At 63.7% G+C, this 21,855-nt stretch overlaps 1 protein-coding gene across 1 annotated transcript in view; it reads right to left on the reverse strand.

Moving 5' to 3' along the window:
• Positions 1–20: 20 nt before the first annotated feature.
• The window catches only part of CCDC85C (coiled-coil domain containing 85C), a gene marked incomplete at its 5' end in the record, with an annotated part of 81,542 nt that continues 59,707 nt past the window's right edge, over positions 21–21,855 (reverse strand). The window contains 4 exons of the mRNA XM_037835010.1: positions 21–3,076; positions 3,936–4,034; positions 4,969–5,058; positions 9,616–9,723. Coding sequence (XP_037690938.1) covers positions 2,987–3,076; positions 3,936–4,034; positions 4,969–5,058; positions 9,616–9,723 — 387 coding nt within the window. The remainder of the gene's footprint in view (positions 3,077–3,935; positions 4,035–4,968; positions 5,059–9,615; positions 9,724–21,855) is intronic.

Raw genomic sequence — 21,855 nt, forward strand, 5'->3', positions numbered from 1 at the left:
CAAGCACAGCACCTGCCACGGAGGCGTCCAAAGAGGCCTTTATTTATCTAGCGCAAAGTATACACTATCACAATCTTTTTACTCCTTTTACTAAAATAGTTCAAATCAATGTTTTTACCACACTATCAAAAAGTTCTATTTCTTTTTCTCTCCCCAAATCAAAGTGGTTGGAAGGAAGGTAGAAATGGGCAGAAGAGGCTAAGGGGCCTCCAGGCCCCTGCAGAGCCGGGCAGTGGGCAGGCTTGGCCCCGGCTCTAGGGTCACATTCTCCAGAAAACAGAGCGCAGCCGCCAGGGCCCGGGACGGCAGCCAGCCTGGCGGCCATTCCCAGAAAGCAGCACAAATACTTCTCCCACGTTATGAAAAATATACACCTCTACCGCTCTGCAGCCATGCATTTAGTTTGCTTCTTTAAAAAAAAAAAAAAAAAAAAATCAGTAGTATGTTTTGTTTCCCCTCAAGTTTCAAGAAAAAAAAATGAAAGGTCACTTTTTTCTCTTTAAACACATATAGCTAAGAACTTTTGGATAAAAATGTGCCACCCTAAAATATATGCTCAGCAGATTCCGCTTCCAGGATGGACACGGCCACCTGGGGTGGGGCTGGGGGGTGACACCCGTCACAGTGGGAACTGAGGCCAAAGGATGACGAGCACAGGGCTCCAGGCTCTGGAACCAGAGGCTTGGGAACGGAGAGGGACCTTTATGAAAGGACACCTAGTTCAGCACCCCCACCCTGCGCTGTCAGAGCTGAGGCTCAGAGAAGGCGGGCGCCACCCAGCGTCACCCTGCGCCCTCTCCCTGGTAGTGGCAGAGCCAGGACTGGCCCCTGAGCGTCGGCCTCCCAGCACCGCCCCCACCCCATGGTGAGGCCGTGCCTGAACTCCCACCCCAGCTCTTGGCTGGCTGCTACCGCCTAGTGTCCCAGGGGGTGCAGGAGAAATTAGGGAGCCACTGCTGGCTTTCTTGAAGGCAGCACCTGCGGGGAGCAAAGGAGGGTCCGCGGCCCCACCCCCACGAGCCACCCCATCTCAGGGCAGGCTCTGCCTGAGCCCTGGCCAGCCTTGGGGACAAAGTCATGTCCCCCAGGCCCGGGAGGCCCCTCAGAAGCCTGTTTCTTCTTGGGCCAGTCTGCAGGTACCAGGAGCCCTTACTTATTGCTTATTTTCAGGGGTGGCCAAGCCAACCTGTCCCAAACATGACACAAAGTGGCTCCCGGACCTGGCCCCCACCCAGAGTGGACCCACACCCCCTTGGGCTGCTCTGTGGTTCTTTGGCTTCTGAGAGCCAGAAGGGCCTCTGCTCCCCAGCCCAGCTGCCCACCCAGGCAGGACCCTCCAAGTTCCAGACCCAGCCTCAAGGGCACACCCCTGGTGACCAGACAGCAAACTCAGAAAGAGAAAGAGGGTGGGAGGCTGGGAGCCTCTCCCTGGAACCCACAACCCGATGCGGCTGGCAAGTGCAGCAGGAAGCCGTCTCCTCTCCCCCAGCCCGGGCCCCACCCGAACAAGACCTCCTGGGGTCCGAGCCCGACTTTGGGCTTTTCAAGGGCTTCCTTTGCCTGGAACTGAGCACCACTGGAAGAGCCAGGAAGCTGATGGCATGAGAACAAGGCTGAAGGCCCCAGGCTGTCAGAACAGTGCAGACCATGGCAGGGAAACGGCCTGGCTGGGCACCACAGGGCCAGGTTCTATTCGTAACGTGCCACCAAATCAACTTATCCCTCTGGGCCTCAGCTTCCTCACACACAAATAGGAAAAACTCACGGCACTTTAGTTTTCTACATGGTCACTACCTTGGCGCCCAGAGCCCTGCAACGAGGGATTTATGCTGCCCCAGAGCTGAGGACACTGAGGCTCAGAGGGGAGGCGACTGTCCCCCGCCTGGAGACAGCAGGGCAGCCAGAGCGTAGCGGGGGCCTCAGCGGCACCAGCTTGCCCTCCTGTCCGGGAAACGCATCCCACTTAGGACACAGGCCGCTGAAGCTGGAGCGGTGAGCTGCACGGATAGGAACCTCTGAGACCTTTTCCACAGGAAGCCCAGAGAGGCTAAGTGACTTGCTGAAGGTCACACAGCAAACTGGAGCCAGAACCAGGTCAGGCTCATGCCTCCAAAGCAGGGCAGAACTCGTCACCTGAGACCCCTGCAGCTCTGTGCACAGTGACTCAGGGAGCAGTCAGGCCCCGGAGAAGCCCACGGCTGAGAGAGCCCTGGTGGGGCCTAGCACTGCCCATCCGGAGAGCTTGGCACAGACTCTCCACAGGGCCTTCCTACATTTCCGCCAGTCACAAAAACCCCAGAGAGAGGCATCGCGGGCTGGGCAGCACAGACCCAAGAAGACAGGCACGGCCTGGCGTGGGCATGGGGGGGGGGCAACGTCACAGAGTGAGGGTGTGTGTGGTGCCAGGGCCTGGACCCTAAAAACAAGCAGCAGCTGGCGTCAGGGCTGCTGGGCATTGCCCCTGGGGGAGAGGGACACTGGGCTCCTAGCGATGAGGGTCAGAGGAAGGGCCTTGGGGCAGCCGCCAGCCCACCATGGCACGGCCGGATGTCCCCATCCACAACCCGGTGGGCCCAGTGCCCAGGGAAATGGGCACCGCCACAGGCAGGAGGGTGAGAAGTGGCGCCCCCGCATCAGGACCAGAGGTGGGGTCTTGACGAGATGCCCATCACTGAGGGTCCCAGGCCTGGCGTCCCTGAAGCAGCTTCAGCCCCCCGTGAGCGGGAGAAAGCGAGCTCGCCGGTGCTGCCCTCCAGCCGCTGGCTCCTCCTCTTCCCGGTTGCTGGTGCCAGAGGCGGGGGTGGAGGCCTGGCCGTCGGGGTGGTGGTCCCCGGAGCCCAGCCTCAGCGGTGGGCAGTGTCCTATGTACAGTTCACCACAGAGAGAGGAAATGGCAGTCCGGCCGGAGGCCCTGGCCAGGCCTGGGGCCTGTGCACATGCCCTCGGGACAGCCGGGCCAGTCTGTGCCCGCAGAGGAGGAACGGCCCTACAAGGGCCCCTTGAACTGGTTCCCGGACAGGTGCTGCCGGATGGAGGGCTTGGAGCTGGCGGCGTCTCCCAGTTTCCTCCAGACCACCTGCGGGAGGGAGGGGTGATGTGTGAGGGCAGCCCCCCGGCCTGGCATACACACTGCCTCCTCTTTCTGCCAAGACACCCAGGGCTTCGGAGCCGCAGGGCCAGGAGGGAAACTGAGGCCGAGGAGGCCCAGGGTGCTCAGACCAGGTCTTTGCAGGTCTATCCCATGGCCGCGCCTGCCATCCTGAGGAGGTGGCTGCTGTGGGCTTGGCCTTGCAGCTGCCAATCGGGCTGGGGTCCCAGCGGGCAGCTGTCGGAGGGGAGGCATTTGGAGCACAGGCCACCCCATGTCTGTGCAACACCCCCTTCCTGCTCGCTCCTGTGAGGGTCCAAAGAGGGGGCAAATGATGGCTCGGGGTGGGGACGAGAGGCTCTCTGGGCGACCCAGAGGCAGCCCAGCTTCCAGAAGCAAAGGCGGTCACAGCTTCAGGGCTGCAGGGGGGGAGGTTCCGGAACATCTCCACCTGCACCCTTAGCCCTGGGCGCCTCCTCCACCACTGAACACCACCGGGGGGTGGTAACAACAGCTGGAGGCCCAGGTAGCCAGACCCACAGGGACCAGGACAAGAGGTGGGTGCCAGGGAGGTCTCGGGCTCTGTCTAGAACCCTGGGCAGGGCCTTCCTGGTGAGGGACAGAGCTGCAGAGACAAGGGGCCCTGTTCCATGACACCCTCTCTAGGAGGGGCTGGGGAAGGATAATGCCAGGCTGGGGCGCCAGGGCCTCTGTGCAGCCCCTTCTCCCAGCCCTAGAGGCCACTGAGCCAGATTCCCCAACCCAGAGCACAGAGCGTGGCGACCACCCTGGGACTCAGCTCCCCACACTCCTCTGCGGTCCCCAGGCAGCCCCAGAAAGCACTCACGTTACACATCTCGCGGACGATGGCCTTCTCCTTCTCGCTCAGGTCCTCCTCGCAGCTGTCCTGGAGCTGCCGGTCCAGGTTCTCGTGCACCTCCAGCACCTGGAGGGAGGTCTAGGGTGAGGGGTTGAGGCCATGGGGCAGGGCCCAGGCACAGCCGGCCCGCTGGCCACGGGGCCCAACCCCCAAGCCTGGGAACCGAAGCACAGGGTGTCTTGGCAGAAAGAGGCAGTGTGTGTGCCAGGCCAGGGGGCTGCCCTCACACATCGCCGGGCCCTGGGGACAAGGGTGCGGGGGAAACTGAGGCAGTTCATCCCCCCACACTTCTGTGCTCTGCCCACACTCATCCCAGGGACGCTGTGGACACCACACAGGGGGCAGCACCCCACCCCACAGCCAGGAACTAAACGGGCAGGGGCATCCCTCGGGCAGGTCCCTGGTGCTCCGTGCAGACAACACCCACTTGTGCACGTGACTGTGTGTTTTTGCATCACTGCGGCCCATGTGCAACTGTGTGCTGTGTCTGTGTGACATGTGCAGGGACTTCCAGGCCAGGGTGCGTGTGGATTTGTGCCCAGACCAACAAGTCTGCAGGCATCTGTGCACAAGGGACAGAAGTGGAAGGAGTAGAAGGAGTGCCGCCTGGCGTGCAGGACGTCAGGGAGAGAGACAGAGAGCGAGCAAGTGTGAGAGAGCAAGTGAGCCCTCCTCCCAGACCCCACCCACCCAGACCCCCCACCTGCCTGCACCTGGGCCCAGAGGTGGGGCTGGGCCTGGCGACCTGAGCTTAGGTCTAGCCCAGCCCTGCTCCTAATCCTCAGGCTTGGGAGGTGCCTGCCCACCCTGGGCCTCAGTTTCCCAAGCTGCAGCAGCTCAGGGATAGCAGACTGGCAACCCCCTTGCTGCTGCCACCTGCCCTGTGAATCCCCCCGCAGGGCTGACTGTCCTCTGGGCTCGGAGAGGACAAACGCAGGCCAGACGTCCTGCAGCCCCTACCCGGGCCAGGCGGGCTGGGACAGGACGGGCTGGGACCCACCTTCATGGCGTGCACGACGGCCTCGGGCTTCTGTCCTGTGGGGCCGTAGCTGGTGGGGGGGGGCGAGGACAGCTCGGTGCAGGCCGGGCCCTGTGGGGAGGAGCCGCACATGGTACCCTGGATTCCGGGCACCTGTGTGACCCAGGCCAGGGGGCGGGGAGGGCAGAGGGGGTGGGAGCTGGGGGCTCCTCAGAGCTCCTGGGGGCCCAGGTCCCATGAGGAGCCCCCAACCCCATCTGGCCCACCCCTCCCCAGATTAAGTGGCTCCCGCGAGGACAGGGGGGCCTTACTGGGGCCCACTCCCCGGCAGCCCACGCGGAGGGGCCGTCACCTGTTCTGCAGAAGAAGCAGGTGCAGCTCAGGGAGGACGGGAGACGAGCAAAGGTCAGGCCCCGGGAGGTGGAAGGGCTGGACTCCCAAGCCCCCGGTCCCTTCTCAGCCCGCCTCAGGAATGGCGAGAAGGGGGCTGCCCACCCAGGGGGTGTACAGCAGGTTCTGCCCAGGGTCTACCACCAGGGGGGCCCCGACTCAGGAAGTGGCTGGGGTGCAGCTGGATGTGAGTTGGTCTATCCCCGCTCGAAGCCTCAGTTTCCTCAAGTGGACAACAGAAACGGACCCCAGGCGGGTGGAATCATGTCCCCCCGAAATCCACGTCCACCTGGAACCTGTGGATGGGACCCTACTTGGAAATGGGGTCTTTGCAGATAAGATGGGGTTGTGCTGGAGGAGGGGAACGTAGGCACGGAGACACACAGTGGGGGCGAGTGCCGGCAGAGGCAGAGGCTGGGATGACGCAGCCACAGCCAAGGGGCACCGAGGACCGCCGCCCGCACCAGCTGACGCCGTGATTCCAAACCGCAAGACAAGGAACTGCTGCTCTGCCTGGCCCCCTGGCAGGTGGGACTTGGTTACAGCTGCCCCAGGACGCGGATGCGGTCCCCACGTCCCAGGGAGCACACACCCCGGAGACGCTGCCCGGAGCCAACCCGAGTGACTCCCAGTGCCGGGCAGAGGGGCTGGAAGCCGAGGGTTCCCCGGGCTGATGGGGCAACTGCTGGAGCGGGGCGGGGCTGTGAGCCTAGAGGCCAGACCCCCCTGCCCCGGCCAGAAGGGGGCGAGAGCCACAGGCGGACGGTCAGCAGACGGTCAGCGGACGGTCAGCGGCCCTCCCGGAACCTTCCCTGGGGAGCCCACAGCCCTCCCGGCACCCCGGCTGGTCCCCGGCTCCTCTGGCCTCAGTGTCCCCATCCGCACCAGCGACTTTGTGAGGCCACCCCCCGTCTGGGGCACGAGCCCAGGGGGAGTAAAGGCAGGAGGGCAGCCCCGGCCCGCACCTGTCCCACCTCTCAGGGCAGGAGGTGGCACCAGTGGGAACCAGGCTGTGGGATCCTGCAACAGTCCCACCCTGCACCCCTGGGGTGCATCAGGCACCCCCACTTTACAGGTGCAGGGAGTGAGGCCGAGAGAATGGCCTGCCCAGGGCTGGCTGGAAAACCACGTGGTGGGGCGCGAGCCCAGGTCTGTGGACACCAGAGCAGCTACCAGAAGCGGGGAGACAAGGAGAACCGCAAACACGCACGCACACAAAAACCCGTTCAGGCGCCATCGCGGCAGCAGGGTTCCGACAGCCCCAGGGTGGAAACCACAAACCACCCAAACGCCCCACAACCAGGGCGGGAACCACCAAAACTTGGTACATCCCTGCCACGGGATCTCTCCTGGCCAAGAAGAAGAAACGCAGGTCTGCTCTGCGCTACAGCAGGGACGCCGGGCACAAAAGGCCACACAGCATGACTCTGCTTCTACGAAACACCACAAAGAGGCACATCCATCAAGACAGAAAGCAGACACATGGCTGCCGGGGGCAGGGGGCACGTGGGGAGTGACAGCTGAAGGGTGTGGAGTTTGTTTTGGGAGTGAGGAACGTGTTCTAATGTGACGACGGCATGACTGTGGATATGCAACCAGCCACTGAATTGTACACTTAAAAAAATAGTCAACTAACCAAAAAATAAAAATAAAACAGGTGGGGAGCCCAGTGTCCCCCCATGGCCTGTACAAAGCCTGGGTCCCCCCTCCCCTCAAGCTCAAGCCACCTTGCACCCCAACTTGCACCCACACTGAGATCTGGGCTCGGCCCACGCTCGGCAGGTGGCTGGGCAGGGGCAGAGGGTGCCCACCCCACAGACGCACCTGTTTTGCCTCTGGACCTCTGACCTCAGGAACATCTGCCCTCATGGACCCCGATGGCCCACAGGTGACCACTGTCTTGCTCAGGAGGTCTGAATACAGAGGGCTTCACACGCACCTCAGTCTCTCGGAGGCTGAGAGCTGGACTCGGGCTCTCCAGGGCCCAGCAAGGGCTCGGTGCCCTGAGGACCCTCCAAAGGCCTGGCCTCTGGGCCTCGGCTCCCTCTCCTGCCACCTCAGCAGCCCTGGGGGTAGCCCCTCCTGTGAGACACCCCGACTCCTCTCCACCCTCCCCCAGGGAGCCTACGCTGCAGCCCCCTGCCCCTTCCCTCCAGGCCCACGTCAGCCCAAGCAGCACTCACTCGCGGTGGGACCCTGCAATCAACCCCACCCCCGGGCCTCAGCTTCCCCCTGTCCACAGTGGGGGACGGCCGCTTGGGAGCAGGGTGGTGGGAGAAGGAAAGGAGTGAGGCAAGGGAAGCCCCTCTAAGCCCTCCTCCAGGAAGCCTTCCAGAACCTTCCCTTACTCTGACAGCACTTTCTGAGCACCACTGAGGCCTCTGAGAGGCCTGGGGGGGCCTGGCTCAGCTCCCTCGCCCCCATCAGCAGACCCGGCACGTAGGAGGCACCACCGGGTGTGCAGGGCACTTGGCAGTTTGCAGAGCACCGAGAGGTCTGAGTGCCCGGCACCCGGGGGGCATGAGCTGGCGTTATCCCTCATTGCTCCCACGCACGGCTAGGAGGCAGGGGGAACGGACACGGGGCTGGGGCGAGGAACGAACCAGGAACCGACCCCCTCGGCGGTTTCACGGGCCGCACCAAGCCCTTCCTCCCGAGGCATTCAGAGCCTCGCCCGCCGCAGCTCCTGGATAAGTATCTGGATTATCTGCAGTCTGCAGGGCTTTGCTGCCTGGGTGGCGTCAGTTGTGCGTTCCTCAGGAAGGCGGAAGGGCCACAGAAGAGAAAGAGCAGGAGCTGGGCTGGTGGGGTGGCCCAGCCCTCTCTGCCGGCCCTGAGGCCCTGAGGCCGTCCCCAGGGGCTGAGGAGCAGCAGTTCTAGGCCCACCTGCCACCCTGATACACTCCATGTGAGCTCTGCCGAAAACCCTCCGGGCAGCAGGCAGTGCTGACCAGGTGTGCTCAGGAGAGCGCACACCTGCGCCTGCGGGGGACCCCCACGTCCCCACAGGACCTGGGAGCCAAGCTGGCCCAAGGCCACTCGGCACAGCAGTGGCAGAGGGGCCAGGCCTGGCCCCCGCCTGCTCCTCAACCCCATCTCTGTCACGACACAGGGCCAGTGGACACACAGGCCCACAGGGCGCCATCCCCAAGCCTGGAGTCCTCCGCCCAGCACTCTGGGCAAGCACGCAGATACCTCAGAGGCCCTCCAGTTGGTTCTGAAGAGCACACCACAAGCGTCACCTCCTGGGCCACCCTCCGTGACAAAGCCCGGGGCGGTGACCTCCCCACCACACACACACACACCATAACCTCCAGCCCAAGCTCCAGAGCCGGCCAGCGTCTTCTCCCTGCCGTGCCCAAGGAGGGACGGACACAGGCTAACGAGTTGCCTGCAGGGAACCCTGCCCTGCACCGGCCCTTCACCTCTAACCGCCACACTGGGCCCTTACAGGGCTCTGGGAGTCGGGAGTCCAAGGCCCCTTCCAGGGAGGGGGAGGGAGGACGGTGGGGAGGGGCCCCTGCTGGCTGGGGAGCCCCCGCCTGAAGAGGAAATGGAGCTCAGGCAGAGGGTGATGTCCGGTCCTGGCTCAGCTGCAGGCCGTCCGTGTGCCCCGGGATGGCCACCAGTCTGTCTGAGCCACCCTTCTCCCATCTGGAAGATGGAACAACAGTCTCAGAGACACTGGGTCAACGGTTGGGGTCTGTGCCGATTTGTATATATTATGTCCCCCACAAAAAAACATATTCTGTAATGCAATCCAGTGAGGGCAGACGTATTTGTGTTAAGTTAGAATCTTTGGATCAGATTGTGTCCATGGAGATGTGACCCACCCAACTGTGGGTGATGACTCTGTATCGTTTCCATGGAGGTGTGGCCCTGCCCATTCAGCGTGGGCCTTGATTAGTTCACTGGAGCTCTATAAAAGCTCAGACAGAAGGAGCTCATAGGGAGCTGGAGCAGAGACAGACATTTTGAAGACGGCCATTGGAAGCTGATGCTGACATTTTGGAGAACACCATTTCGAAATGCAACCTGGGAGCAAGCAGACGCCAGCCACGTGCCTTCCCAGCTAACAGAGGTTCCTGAATGCTGACAGCCTTTCTCCAGTGAAGGTACCCGATTACTGATGCCTTACCTTGGACACTTTACGGACTTAAGATCATAACTTTGTAACCAAATAAACCCCCTTTTACAAAAGCCAATCCATTTCTAGTGTTTTGTGTTCCAGCAGCATTAGCAAACCAGAACAGGGTCCCTCGGGGCAGGGGCACTCACATTCTGCAGGGTGTCCTGGTAGGAGGGCGGCAGGGACGCGAGCTGGGACTCCGAGTGGTAGGGTGAGAAGCCCTTCCGCAGCGTCCGGAACTCTCCAGGGCCTGCCTGCTGCAGGGGAAAGAGGGAGAGAGCAGGTCAGAGGCAGGAGCAAGGCCGAGGAGGACCCGGGACAGCCACTCTCTCGGCCCGGACCCTCCTGACCGGCAGCTGGTCTCTGCTGAAATCACCTCCTCGGAGGCTTCCAGAAAGAACTCTGTCTCCGAAACAGCCTCCTGCCCACTCACCCTCCGCCCCTCATCCTGCTCCTCTGTCCTCTTAGCACATCACTGCCTGACATGGCACTGTCTCCTGCTCAGCGCTGGAGCCCTTGCAAGCATTTGTGGACAGTGAATAAACAAGACCAATGAATGAATGAGTGAAGGTGTGAGTGAACGCAGGGCTCCCTCTCACCACCCAGCCCCGGCTCCTCGGCTCCAGCCGCGCTGCACGCGTGTTCCTGGGCGCCCTGCACCCCCTCACCCGGCCTGGGGAAGGCCCCCTCCCGCCCAGGAGCCTCGGTATGCACGGCAAACGCCTCCCGCCTCCACAAGCAGGCTCCGGGCCCGTCTCCGGGGCTCAAAGGCTCCTCACAGGATGAGCCTTGTCACTGGGCCTTGGCTCAGGTCACCCATTAGCCGTGGTCATCTGACAGGGAGCTCCCACAGGTGGGCCCTGGGTCCTGACCCCTCAGTTTCCACAGGAACCAGAATCAACTGGGCTCATGACTCGTGTTCAGGGAATGCTGACTGGGAGAATGAATGAATGAATGAACGAATGAAAGGACACACACTGGGCATTAGGTGGCTTCCCTGAGAGCAAAGCAAGCCCCCTAAGAAGCTGGGGCTGGGGGCTGGGCCGAGAGGAAGAGGAGGGTGGGCTCCCGGTGGAACGCCTCGGTGACGCCGGCCCTGCCAGTGGCCGCCGGGTGCAGCCAAGCAGAAGGCACGGCCCTCAGCCCTGTGCATCCTGAGGCTCTGTGGCAGCGTCTCTGGCCCCAACCCCCTTTCTACTCCAAAGGAACTGAAGAGAAACCATCAGGCAGATAAAATTCAGCAGGAAGATCCCAAAGCGGCAGCTCGACTCACCCAAACCACTCATGGAGGGGACGGGGGGAGAGCTGGGCAAGCGAGGGCTGTCCACCAGCCGCGTCTGGGGTCTGTCCGTCCTCCACTCAGCAGCCCCCTCGGCCGGCCTGGACCCAGGTAGCCGCTTCTCACGGGGCCGGGCTCTCCCAGCTCCCGTGCCGTCCTGTTCTCCCGGGTCAGACCCCGGCACTGTGGGCCCTCACGGGCCTCGGCCCAGCCCGGCACACAGGAGTCGGCGTGAGAACAGCCCCAGCCCCACATGCAGGCAGCCGGAGAGACCCCCGGAGCAGAGGGCTGGGCAGACCCCCGGATGAAGACCACCGAGACCTCCACTGGCCGAGAGGGACGGCCGCCATCCGCGGCACCCGACACCGCCAGGCGAGAGAGGAGCTGTTCCCACGGCCTCAGAGGACGGCGCTGAGCAGCAGACCTGGATGCGAGTCAAGGTCACAGGGGAAAGCCAAGGTCACAGAGAGGAGAGAGGTGGCAGCTTCGCATGGCCCCAGAGAGACGGGCAGAGCAGGGGGAGTCCCACCGGGGGACCTCGGGCAGGGCCCCCTGATCCTTGACTGTAAAGAGACCCTACTCCCCCGGGGGACCGGGCCTGGGCTGAGCAGAGGCATCAGTGGTTCGTCCTCTGACCCAGCCTGGGGCCAGGTGAAGGGGCAAGCCCTGCCCCAGGCACACTCAGGGGGGCCCGGCCACAGGACTGCACCCCAGGCCCATTGCAGGACCCCCCCACCAATCAGAGCACCCCCACCTCCCAGCTCTTCTCCCCTAAGGAGCGGTGATGGTTTGAAGCTATAAGGACCCCAGAAAAGTCTGTTCTTAAAAGTTAATCCATTCCTGGGGGTGTGGACCCACGGTAAGCAGGGTCTTTTGGTGATTAGGATCTCCAGCTGTGACCAGCCTCATTCCAGGTGGGTCCTAACCCTCTTACTAGGGAACTTTATCTTCATATAAGAGAATGAAATTCAGATGGGGGAGGGGGTGTCGGAGGCAGGGAAGCAAGAAGCTGAAAGCAAGGAAACCCAGAAGAGAAGGAAGAGTCCCGTGGATGCCGCACGTGCCCGGCCATGTGGCAGAGGAGCCCAGGGTGGCCGGGAGAAAGTGTCACCCCGATGATGCCTTGATTTGGACATTTTCACAGCCTCAGAACTGTACATCTGCAGCTGATAAATTTCCACTGTTAAAAGCCAACCTGTTTCTGGCACATCTGCATGTCGGCAGCCTCGCGACCGAAACAGGAGGTCACTGGGCTCCGCTCAAAGGCAAAAGTCCAAATCAAGTGATGTTCATAGCTGGGTCTCTGGGAGCTGCCAAACCGTCCACACCTAGTGTCTACCCCGAGCGCGGCCAGTGCGTGTGCACCTGCCCCTCATGGGCACAGGGCCCCACCGGGCTCGGCTCGCGCTCCTGCCGGAAACACTGGCCGCCTTGTCGTCGCCCCATCACCCCCCAGAATAACAACCCCTCAGGAGGAGGGTGCGCAGATGGGGCAGGGGGGTGTGATTGGCAGCGTGTGACCCCTGCCCTGCGTCTGGGCTCCCCGTGGGCATCTGCATGTCCCTGAGGCCCCAGTGCCAGGCAGGAAGGTGCACAGTCTCATCAGCCGGGAACGCGCCTAACAACCGTCCAAATGAGACATTACTGCACTAAGGCCCAAATTAAATCCTGGTATCGCCTCGTGGTGCCCTCGCAGAACGAAATCCCTGGATTTTCCTCACTGGGGGTTGGCGGGAGAGGAACTGCCCCCCTGCACGCTGCTCAGGAGGTGCTGGCTACAGCATGTTGGGGACCCGCGTTCCCTGGCCCGGCACCTGCCCCGGTGTCTCCCTGGAGGGGCCCCTCGAGACGCATTGGGGACCCTCGCCTGCTCGGAGCCGGGACAGGACGTCCCAGATCCCCAACGCTGAGGGAAGCGGGTATGTCCAAAAGCATCACCCACGTTCACCAGAGGGGGACAACCAGGCGGACGGACAGGGGCAACGTGGGGATGTGCAAGCGAACATTACTCAGCCACGGGAAGAGAGTTCTGACACACACGACAGCGTGGACGAACCGCGACGTTACACCGAGTGAAGAAAGTCACTTGGGAAAGACAAATATTGTATGATTCCACATGTATGAACTATCCAGAACAAACTCACAAAGACGGAAAGTAGACGGGTGGTTCCCAGGGGCTGGGGGGCAGCAGGGACGGGGAGTTGTTGCTTCCTGGTGCCCGTTTCTGTGTGGGGTCGCAGGAGAGTTTCTGTAATGGGCGGGGGTGACGGGAGCGCGACCCGGCGCATGGCTTCAACGCCACCGGATTGGACACTTCAGGGGAGCGAAAGGGGGAATTTAAGGTGCACACGTGTTACCAGGCTAAGAAGCTAAAAAGAAAAACTGAAGAGAACAGATCACATGGGCCCAGCCCTGCAAACAACCCAGGCCTCCCCGCTGCCTGAGGTCGGCTCCTGCCCTCTCTGGGCCACCCCGCTGCCTGAGGTCGGCTCCTGCCCTCTCTGGGCCACCCCGCTGCCTGAGGTCGGCTCCTGCCCTCTCTGGGCCACCCCGCTGCCTGAGGTCGGCTCCTGCCCTCTCTGGGCCACCCCGCTGCCTGAGGTCGGCTCCTGCCCTCTCTGGGCCTCCCCGCTGCCTGAGGTCGGCTCCTGCCCTCTCTGGGCATCCCCGCTGCCTGAGGTCGGCTCCTGCCCTCTCTGGGTCTCAGCAAAGCTGCATGAGGCCCCTCAGCAGCAGGAATGCCCTGGCATTGCCAAACCCCTTCCCGAGGAGATGCACTGGGGGCCACAGGGATGAAGCCTGGGGCACACAGAGGGGGAGGCAGGGACGGGACATGGGGAGACAGGGCTCCTCCATTTGAGGGGTGGCTGTGGTGCAGGGACACCCCTTCCGCGCCCTGCTCACCCCCTCTTTCTGCTCCCACAGTGCTTTCTCCCACGTCACTGTTTGCTGCAGTGCGTGTTCACTGGAGAAGCAAATAAAGAGCCCCCACCGTGGGCCTGCGTCGGGGGCCCCCAGCCCAGGCAGGGGGCAGCACCCGGCAGCCAGAGTGAGGACACCTGTCAGACCACCAGGTCCCAAGCTCCAGCTGAGCTGTGTGGGGGCATCAGGGCAGGGCCTCCCAGAGGTGGTCACCCCAAGACTCTGGACTCAGCCCTCAGCCCCCCAGCCCTTGGAGTACACAGAGGGGCGGGCCCCTCACCACAGAGCTGGGGCTCCAACCCCGGGTGATACTTTCCAGCTCTGAGAAAGGCCCTGTGTCCCCAAACTGTAACCTGGGGCCTTAACACCTGCCTCTGAGGGAGCCGGGAGGGTGGGCAGCTCAGTGGGGGAAGCCCAGCCTCAGGGGCCCTGCCGGGCCTCTTCCTTCCCCGGCGGCCTCCGCGGCAGCTGACGGCTACATGCGGGTGCTCGGCTCCAAGTGGGCCCCGGGACACCAGCCGCAGTGAGGGGCACTGCCCAAAACCATCCTCCAGGGCCCCACCCTTCCCCTGGGGGTTCTCGGGAGCCCCAAAGCAGCAGGGCCTTGGCTGGTGGGAGGTGGGACCCTGTGGTGCCTTGGCCCTTAGCCCCTTCGGCCGAGCTCTAGGGTGCAGCCGAGGAGGGGTGCAGAGGGGTCCTCAGCAGAACGTGCTGGTTGGTTCCACTCCAAGCTCTCGCGCCGGCCATCAGTTTCCAAGGGGGCAGTGGCCTCCTCCGCAGGGGCTGCCGCAGGTCTGAGCAGCCACTGCCCCATGGCCCCCACTGCCCGTGGCCCCCGCCCGCCAAGGCCCAAGTTCAGCCACTCGCTGTGGGGGCCCCGCCCCCAGCCCCAGCCCTGCTGTCCCCCGTGACCCGTCCAGCTGCCTTCGCTTCACCCCCAGCACGCACCCTGGTTCCCGGGGCCCGGGAGGCCGGGTGGGTGCCCCTGGGCCCTGAGGCCAGCACTCCCCCAGCTCAGTTCTCCCCCAAGGGGCTTCCTGGCAGGGTCCCCATGCAGCCCCGAGGGGTCTCCACAGATCTCGGGGACGGTTCTCGGGGCCTGGCAACACCCCCTGCCCTGTGTGTGTCTCTCCCGAGACGGGCCAGACCCCGAGGGCTTCGATGCAGGTTCACAGGCCACACGCCCCACTGTCAGGCGGCAGGGAGCAGAGGGGGAGCCCTGGGCCCCGGGCCTTGGTCGGCTCGTCAGGAGCAAGGAGGCGGCCCGGGAGCAAGGGGAGCCCACCAGGGCAGCAGCGGAGACGGCCTCGTTCCAGGCCCAGTCGCAGGTGTGCCGGGTGGAGGGGGCCGGGCAGAGCAGCCAGTGGCCCTCAGGACCCAGGGTGAGGCCGGCCCCTGGCCCAGGCATGGCCCCGTTACTGAGGACAGACAGTTGAGGGAACACTCTCACTGCCCGCTCGCACGCTGGCTCAGTCACCCTGGGGCCTGGGCAGGGGTCTCTCCGTGGGTCCCGAGCACAGCTCTGCACCTGCCACTTGCAGCACTTGCACCGGCTCGGATTCACCAGGACAGTGCTCCCCACGAGCACCAGGGCCCTCCAAGGCCTGGGGAAACACGTCCCTGCCCTCCAGAGCTGCCCTGCTTCCCCCTCATCTCCCACAGTTCCACAGGGTTTCTCTGGGGGTGGGGGGCAGCTGCGCCTGTGATCCCAGCTTGTGGTCTGCAGGACGCCCGACCTGGGGAGAGGGGGCCTGTCTGGAAGCTGAGGGCTGCACTGTCTCATTTTGGGGGCACCATTCTCCCACCAGGGATGCCAGGAGCTCCAGGGGCTGCTGGGGGCACAGACGGGCTGGGGGCCCAACCACCCTGACCCACACAAAGCCCCTGGAGCCAGCCACCCCCTGCCTTGGGTGGGCTCCCCAGGAGCCGGGACAGGGATTCGGATGCCCCGGGCAGCAGAGGAGGCTGTCAGGAGACGGGGAGGGGGGGACAGGGGCAGGAGCCAAGCGAGGAGCTCTGGAGTGTCCACAGCAGCACAGACACGCTCCACTGAAGGCAGGTGGGCAGCCGTGAGTATCCACGTGTCTGTCAGTCACGGCTGGGGGCTGCTGGGGGCAGGGGGTGTGTGACGCTGGCCCCCTCTGGCGTAGGGGCAGCTGTGAGCAGTGGGGCGCGGCTCCTCGCCTGCCGCCGGCTCTGCCCACGGTGCACACCACCCCAGCCACCCCCCCACGACCTCGGCAGCTGAGTCCACGAACGGACAGGGCCAAACCCCACTGCCGTGTCACAACCCCCCAAACCCTGCCTGAGGGCCCCTCCTCCCGAGTAGAAGGAAAGATTTAGACCCTCGCGTCCACGTGGCTTTGGGAATCCACAGAACATCCCTCAGTTTCCTCTTCTGCAAAACAGGAAGGGTTAGAAAACACCTCACAGAGCTGTCAACAAGAGGAGGTAAGCCGGTGGACGCAGAGCAGTCCGCAGCTCGCACAGTCCTACAAAACACCTGTTATCACCGTTGTTAGCAGTACAGGAACACACGCAGGAGGGGCTCCTCTAACTGGGGGAAGGGCAGACACCTGCGGCCAGGCCCCGGCCCTCGAGAGATGGGGCTGCACCTTTGGTGCCAGGACGAGGAAAAGAGGGTGGCAAGGGACAGAGTGGGCTGGGGTCCCGACTCGCCCAGCTCTGCCAGGAGCTGTGTGGGGTGGGGGCCTTGGCTCCCGGGGTCTGCTTAAGCCAGGGCATCACAGCCTCGGCACCGGGGCCTTGAGGGGCTGGGTCCTCCTGGCGGGATGGGGAACGGGGGGGAGCTGCCGGGCGCCCGTGGGCCGTTTCCCAGCATCCCTGGTCTCCACCCTCTAGATGCCCGTAGCACCCCCACCCCCAGCTGTGACAGCCAAAAAGGCCTCTAGGCACAGCCAAATGTGAGGAAAGCCCCCAGCAGAAACCACTGGGTTAAGCAAGTATGGAGATTCGACCGTGGGCCAGGCCCTGGGCTCGGAGCTGGGCTGGGGACGCTGCCCGGCCACGGCGGACATGAGCCAAGTTGTTACAGTGCTGATACTGCGTCCACAGAGCTGGACAAAGGCATGAGGCCTAGCCCAGAGGGCCAGAGCTTTGGGGGAAACTGAGTCCTGAAGGACGAGGAGGGGCGGGGCTGGCAGAAGGTCTCCCAGGTGCGGGCAGGGCTCACTCACAGCTGCGGAGAGCACAGGCTGGAGCCAGTTTCCTCATCAGTAAAATGGGGGTGAAGGTGCCCACCTCCCAGGCTTGTTAACCTCTGAAAGGGTTCCCACGGGGCCCGGCACACAGCAGGTGCAGGTAAGTGTTAGTGCCACTCAGACAACGGTGCCCGTGAAACCACCCCGAGTCTGACGTCTCCAGAGGAAAAAGCCGGAGGTGGGGGGCCTGGTGGGTGATGGACCAGAGTGCCATCCTCAGACTGGGGGCTTCAGAAGCAGCAGGTGGAGGGAGGCAGCTAGGAACAGGTGACTGGGCAGGTGCTTTGTTAGAAAGGCGCAGCCTGGCTCAGGTGGGCAAGGGGCTGGCGCAGGGGTGCGGGGAGGCCCCAGGAGGTAACCCCATCCAGGTGCCCTGAGCCGGGCGTCCCCGGGACTGGAGGAAAGGGGCGGAGAAGGCAGCTTGTGGGGGATCACCCAGCAGCAGCTCACCCCCTCCAAGACTGCACAGTCCCCACGAGCCCCCACCCCACACCCAGCAGGCTTGGGTCCCAGAGACCTCGTGCGAGGACCTGGGCCCGTGTCCCACCGGGGGTTCAGTCGGGGAGGCTCCGCCAGTCTCTGCTACCTGGGGGCTTGGCCAACTCCTTCTCCCACCCAGGGCCGCGGGTCTCCCACCTGCCATGGGGGGCACGACTCGCCCCAGGTGGGATCAGGTGGGAGGGGCATGAGAAAGGGCTTTCCGGGGAGCACCAGCCCAAGGCAGGCATTTCCTGACTCTTGGCTTTTATTTTGCAAAGCGGGAAACGAATGCAGGCTCAGAGAGGGTGGATGGCCAGGAGACTCCCAGGGTGGCTGGTCAGTCCCACAGGGCACAGGGGGTGTGGGGAAGCGGGGAGAGGGGGCAGAGCAGACAGGGCACCACAGCACTCAGAACACACCTCACCCCACCCTGCCCCCCAACACCACTGCAAACAAGCCCCCCACTCCCCCACCCGCAGCTCTACCTGCAGCCAGCGTCGGGGGCGGCCGTAGGGTCGCGGCAGCTGGAGCGGGAGAGAAGCAGCATCACTGGCCAGCACCAAGGGCCGGGGTGGGGGGGGACCCCAAGACAACCCAAGTCCCCCCCCACCCATGTTTTACAAACTACAGATTCAGCAAGGACTGTCTGCTGTACCCCAGGGACCCCCTTCGTAGCCCACCCCACGGCCCACGCCAGAACATAGCTGCTCCAAGTGCCTCGCTGTCCTTCCAGCGAAGAACGGCCCAGAGACCCCCAGAGATCCCCCATGAGCCGGAAGGGGCTGGGGACACAGTCCTGTGCTCTGTCCTCAGGGTGACGGCGACTTTGCAAGGTCCCTCCCAAGAGCACAACCGGGAAATACCAACCAGACCTGCTGTCTTGCTCTTCCCTTTTCGTTTTGAAAAACCCGTTTGCAGGCCACTGGGATCGGGGATGCTTAGGGGGTGGTCCCGGGACTCAACTCTGGCTGGTTCCCCAGGCGGGCGCTGGGAGTGCGCGTGTGCCCACATCTGGCCAAGCCTCCAGCTGGCACCTCACCCTGTCCCCCACGCAGCGTCACCTCCTAAATCCACATTTTTCAGATCTCATCCACCGTGACGACTGCCAGCTCCTCCCCGGGAGGCCTCGGCAAGACCGCTGCTTGCTCCAATGAGGTGGGCGAGGGTCAGGCCACGGCCCTCTGCAGACGCAGGGGCTTCAGAGCAGTTCAGAGTTGCGCAAGTCAAATCCCACCTCTGCCAGGACAATCTGCACGACTGGCCAACTTTCCAGGCCTCGGTTTGCTCACAGGTAAACTGTGGTCAAGAGGTTGTCCCCAAGTCGGCTCCCAGAGGTCGCGGGACAGCCAACGACAAAGGCACGACCGAAACAGTTATGCGTGGCCTTCAGCCTTACTGCTTAATGTACATTTGTCCGTCTCACCCTAACAACCGATGCAGGAGGTAACACTGGTGCCCCCACTTTACAGGTGAGAAAACTGAGGCACAGAGTGGTTAAGCCACTTGCCCAAAGCCACCCAACTGGTAAGAGGTGATGCGGGGACTTGAACTGGGCCCTCTGACCCCAGGCCTGGGCACGGCCTCCCAGCGTCCACTCCAGGGGCCGAGGCAGGAGCCTCACCTCTCCTCCAGCCCAGCCCCCAGGTTGCCAGAAGGAGGGACGTTTCCTCGCGGGGCTGAGCTGGCCCTAGCATTCCCCTAACTGAGCGTTTCAAGTCCTCCAAACACCAGGCCGCCCACGACAGAGCGCAAGGGGCGAGATGACCGAGCCCGGACGCCGCCTGGCAGAGCCGGAACGGCCCGGAGCTGGCTGACACATGGCCTGCCCCGGAAGTCACCGACAAGCGGGACAGCCACCGTGGAGACGCTGGAGGGCCTGGGCAGTGCGAACCCACCCATCGCCATGACTCCCTCTTCCTCAGGGACGGAGGAAATTAACGAGGTGTCAGTGACGAGCATCACGGTGGGGAACGGTTTTCCCATCCCCCGTCTGCAGGGTCAGGGCTCTGGCCAAGGGCAGAGAGTAGCCGGTCACTCAGGGCCGGGCCAGCCGAGGGGGCTCGGCCTGCCAGACCGTGCTAAGTCCCCGGTCCTTGGGCCCACCCTGGAGTGCCGCCCAGTGCCAGCCTCTGACGGGCACGTCCCCTGCTGATGAGGGAACCGAGGCACCGAGTTATAAGGTAAGCTGCCTGAAGCCGTGCGGCCACCGAGCACCAGGGCAGGGAGGTGGACAACTCTCCTCTTCACGCCGCCCACAGCCGGGAACTGCCTCGCTGGGCCTCGGTTTCCCCACCTGTGCTTGATGTCAATCTCTGGGGTCACTTCCAGGCACAGCATCCAACAGCTCTGCCGTGCCACGGCAGGAGGGGAGAGAGGGAGGGTGGGGGCAAGGAGGAGGGGCGCTGGGGGCCCCACCATCCCCACACCCCAAAACGCACGGGCCCGCTCATCCGCTCTGCTTTTGTGACGCTGCCTTCTGGGTGCACAATGGATGCGTCACTCAATGGCCTGGCAGGCGCGGGGGCCGGGGGGCCGCCCGAGGAGCCCCCCGGCATCATTGACAGCCACCCCCGGCCCGGCGTGCACAGGGCCGCGGGTGACTCACCATGGAGAAAGCAGCTGTGCTGGTGAAATTTTAAAGCTGGCATGAAAAAGAAAATACGAACTGCAATACGGTAATTGCATCTGTGAACGCCCTGGCACATTTTTAATTAAAACTGTTTTGGAGTTAAATAGAGGCCATGAGGAGGGGGCAGGGGGCGGGCCTTGGAATGGGCTCGTTGCCCTCCCACCCAAACCCCGCAGCCCCGGGGCTGGAGGACGGTTCGGAGTATAACTCCTCTGTCTGGCTGTCGGCCAGCGGGCAGATTCCCTGCTTCGCACAGAGCTGGGGGCTTATGTTCTGTTTTACTTCATTGACCAAACAAAAGCACCAGAATCATACAATCTTACGAGCAAGAGACCGTGAGGTTGAGGCCGGCAGCCCACCGAGGGCAGCACTCGTCCTCTTCAAGACTCCCAAACGTGGTCATCCAGCCTTCACTTGAATACCTTCAAAGACGACAAACTCACTACCTGACAACACAGCCCTTCTGCGGTGAAGCAGCCCCTCCTTACTCTGAGCCAGACTCAGCCTCCCCTCCTGGCCCAGGAGCCTGGGTGGGGGCATGGGACCCCTGGCCTGGCTGTGTGAGGACTGAGGACAAGGTGTGACCCCCAGACCCCACAGCCCTGCCCTCAGGAGCCGAAGGTCCAGCAGGAGGACTGTGACACTGTTGGCCAGGGAGGGCAGCCCAGGGGGCTGGGAGAGCTTGGAGGAGGCCATCAGCCATCAGACTGCCCGAGCCAGATGCCGATGAGTGAGCAGGAAGCCAGGAGGAAAAGGCTAAGCGAACCCCCATGTTCCCTGCACCCCGTGCTTGGAGGAGACTCAGCACTCTCACTGTGGGCCAAGCCCTGCTGTCCCCCGGCGGCCCCCTCTGTGGGAGACGTGCTGGGGGGTCAAGGAGGCGGCCCAGGGGCCAGGGTGGGCTGGGTGGCGAGGGCCCGTGGGGGGCCCCCGTGTGGTCACCCCAGCTCCCAGGGCACAGCCTGGTGGTCCACTCACCACCGGGCGAGTCACCAAGGGCCCCGTCACCAAGGAGTTCACAGAGGCCGGAGAGGGGAGGTGGCCTGAGCACCCCTAAACCTGGGTGCATCCAAGCCAGCCCAGGGGTCACAGGGCAAGCATGATGCCAACTGCCCCTTGGAGGCTCTGGGTGGGCCGGGAGGTGGGGGCCCCTCCGTCTCTCTCTCTCCATCTTTCATTACTCCTGCTGGCTCAGATCAGCAGCGTCCTCCTCCGGAGCCCAGGCCCCAGCCCCGTCTGTGACTCTGGAGCCACCACCCTCCCTGCCAATACCTCTGGCTCCCAGCGCCTTGGCTGACCGAGTTCCGGGGCCGAGGGCGAGAGCGATGGGCGTGCGTGGGCTGGGGGAGGGGGGCCCACGGCTGTCCCTGCTTCCCCACCCTCCGGGGGGCCGGCTCTGGCCCTGACACCCTCCCGTTGGGAGATCCTAGGCAAGACCCCTGCCCACGGCCGAGTCCTCACCGAGGAAGAACCCAAGGCCGCCTGCCCCACGACACACCCACACCCACGCAGCACACCCCAGCCCCGGTTTCCTGCAGCTCCTGGAGGGAGTGGGGGGTGGCAGGTCTATTAAAGAAAACACTGAAAATGTCTGCACTACATGACCTGAGCCGCCGGCACTCCCACTGTACCCGCACCCAGCTGGCAAACACAGGCTCCTGTCCGCGCTCCCCAACCTAACTGCCAGGGCTGGGGAGCGGGGGCCAGGGGAGGGGCTGGCTGCTCCACCTGGCACAGGGTGTGGGCCCTGGGAATGCAGGCAGATCCCCGCAACAGCCGCCTCCACTGCTAAGGCCTCACTGCCCGGGGGCCTGGGCAGAGACACCCCCATCTAGCCAGCTGCACCCCAATACCCCAG

This window comes from Choloepus didactylus, chromosome 4 (genome assembly GCF_015220235.1).
Source record: "Choloepus didactylus isolate mChoDid1 chromosome 4, mChoDid1.pri, whole genome shotgun sequence".
Lineage (NCBI taxonomy): Eukaryota > Metazoa > Chordata > Mammalia > Pilosa > Megalonychidae > Choloepus > Choloepus didactylus.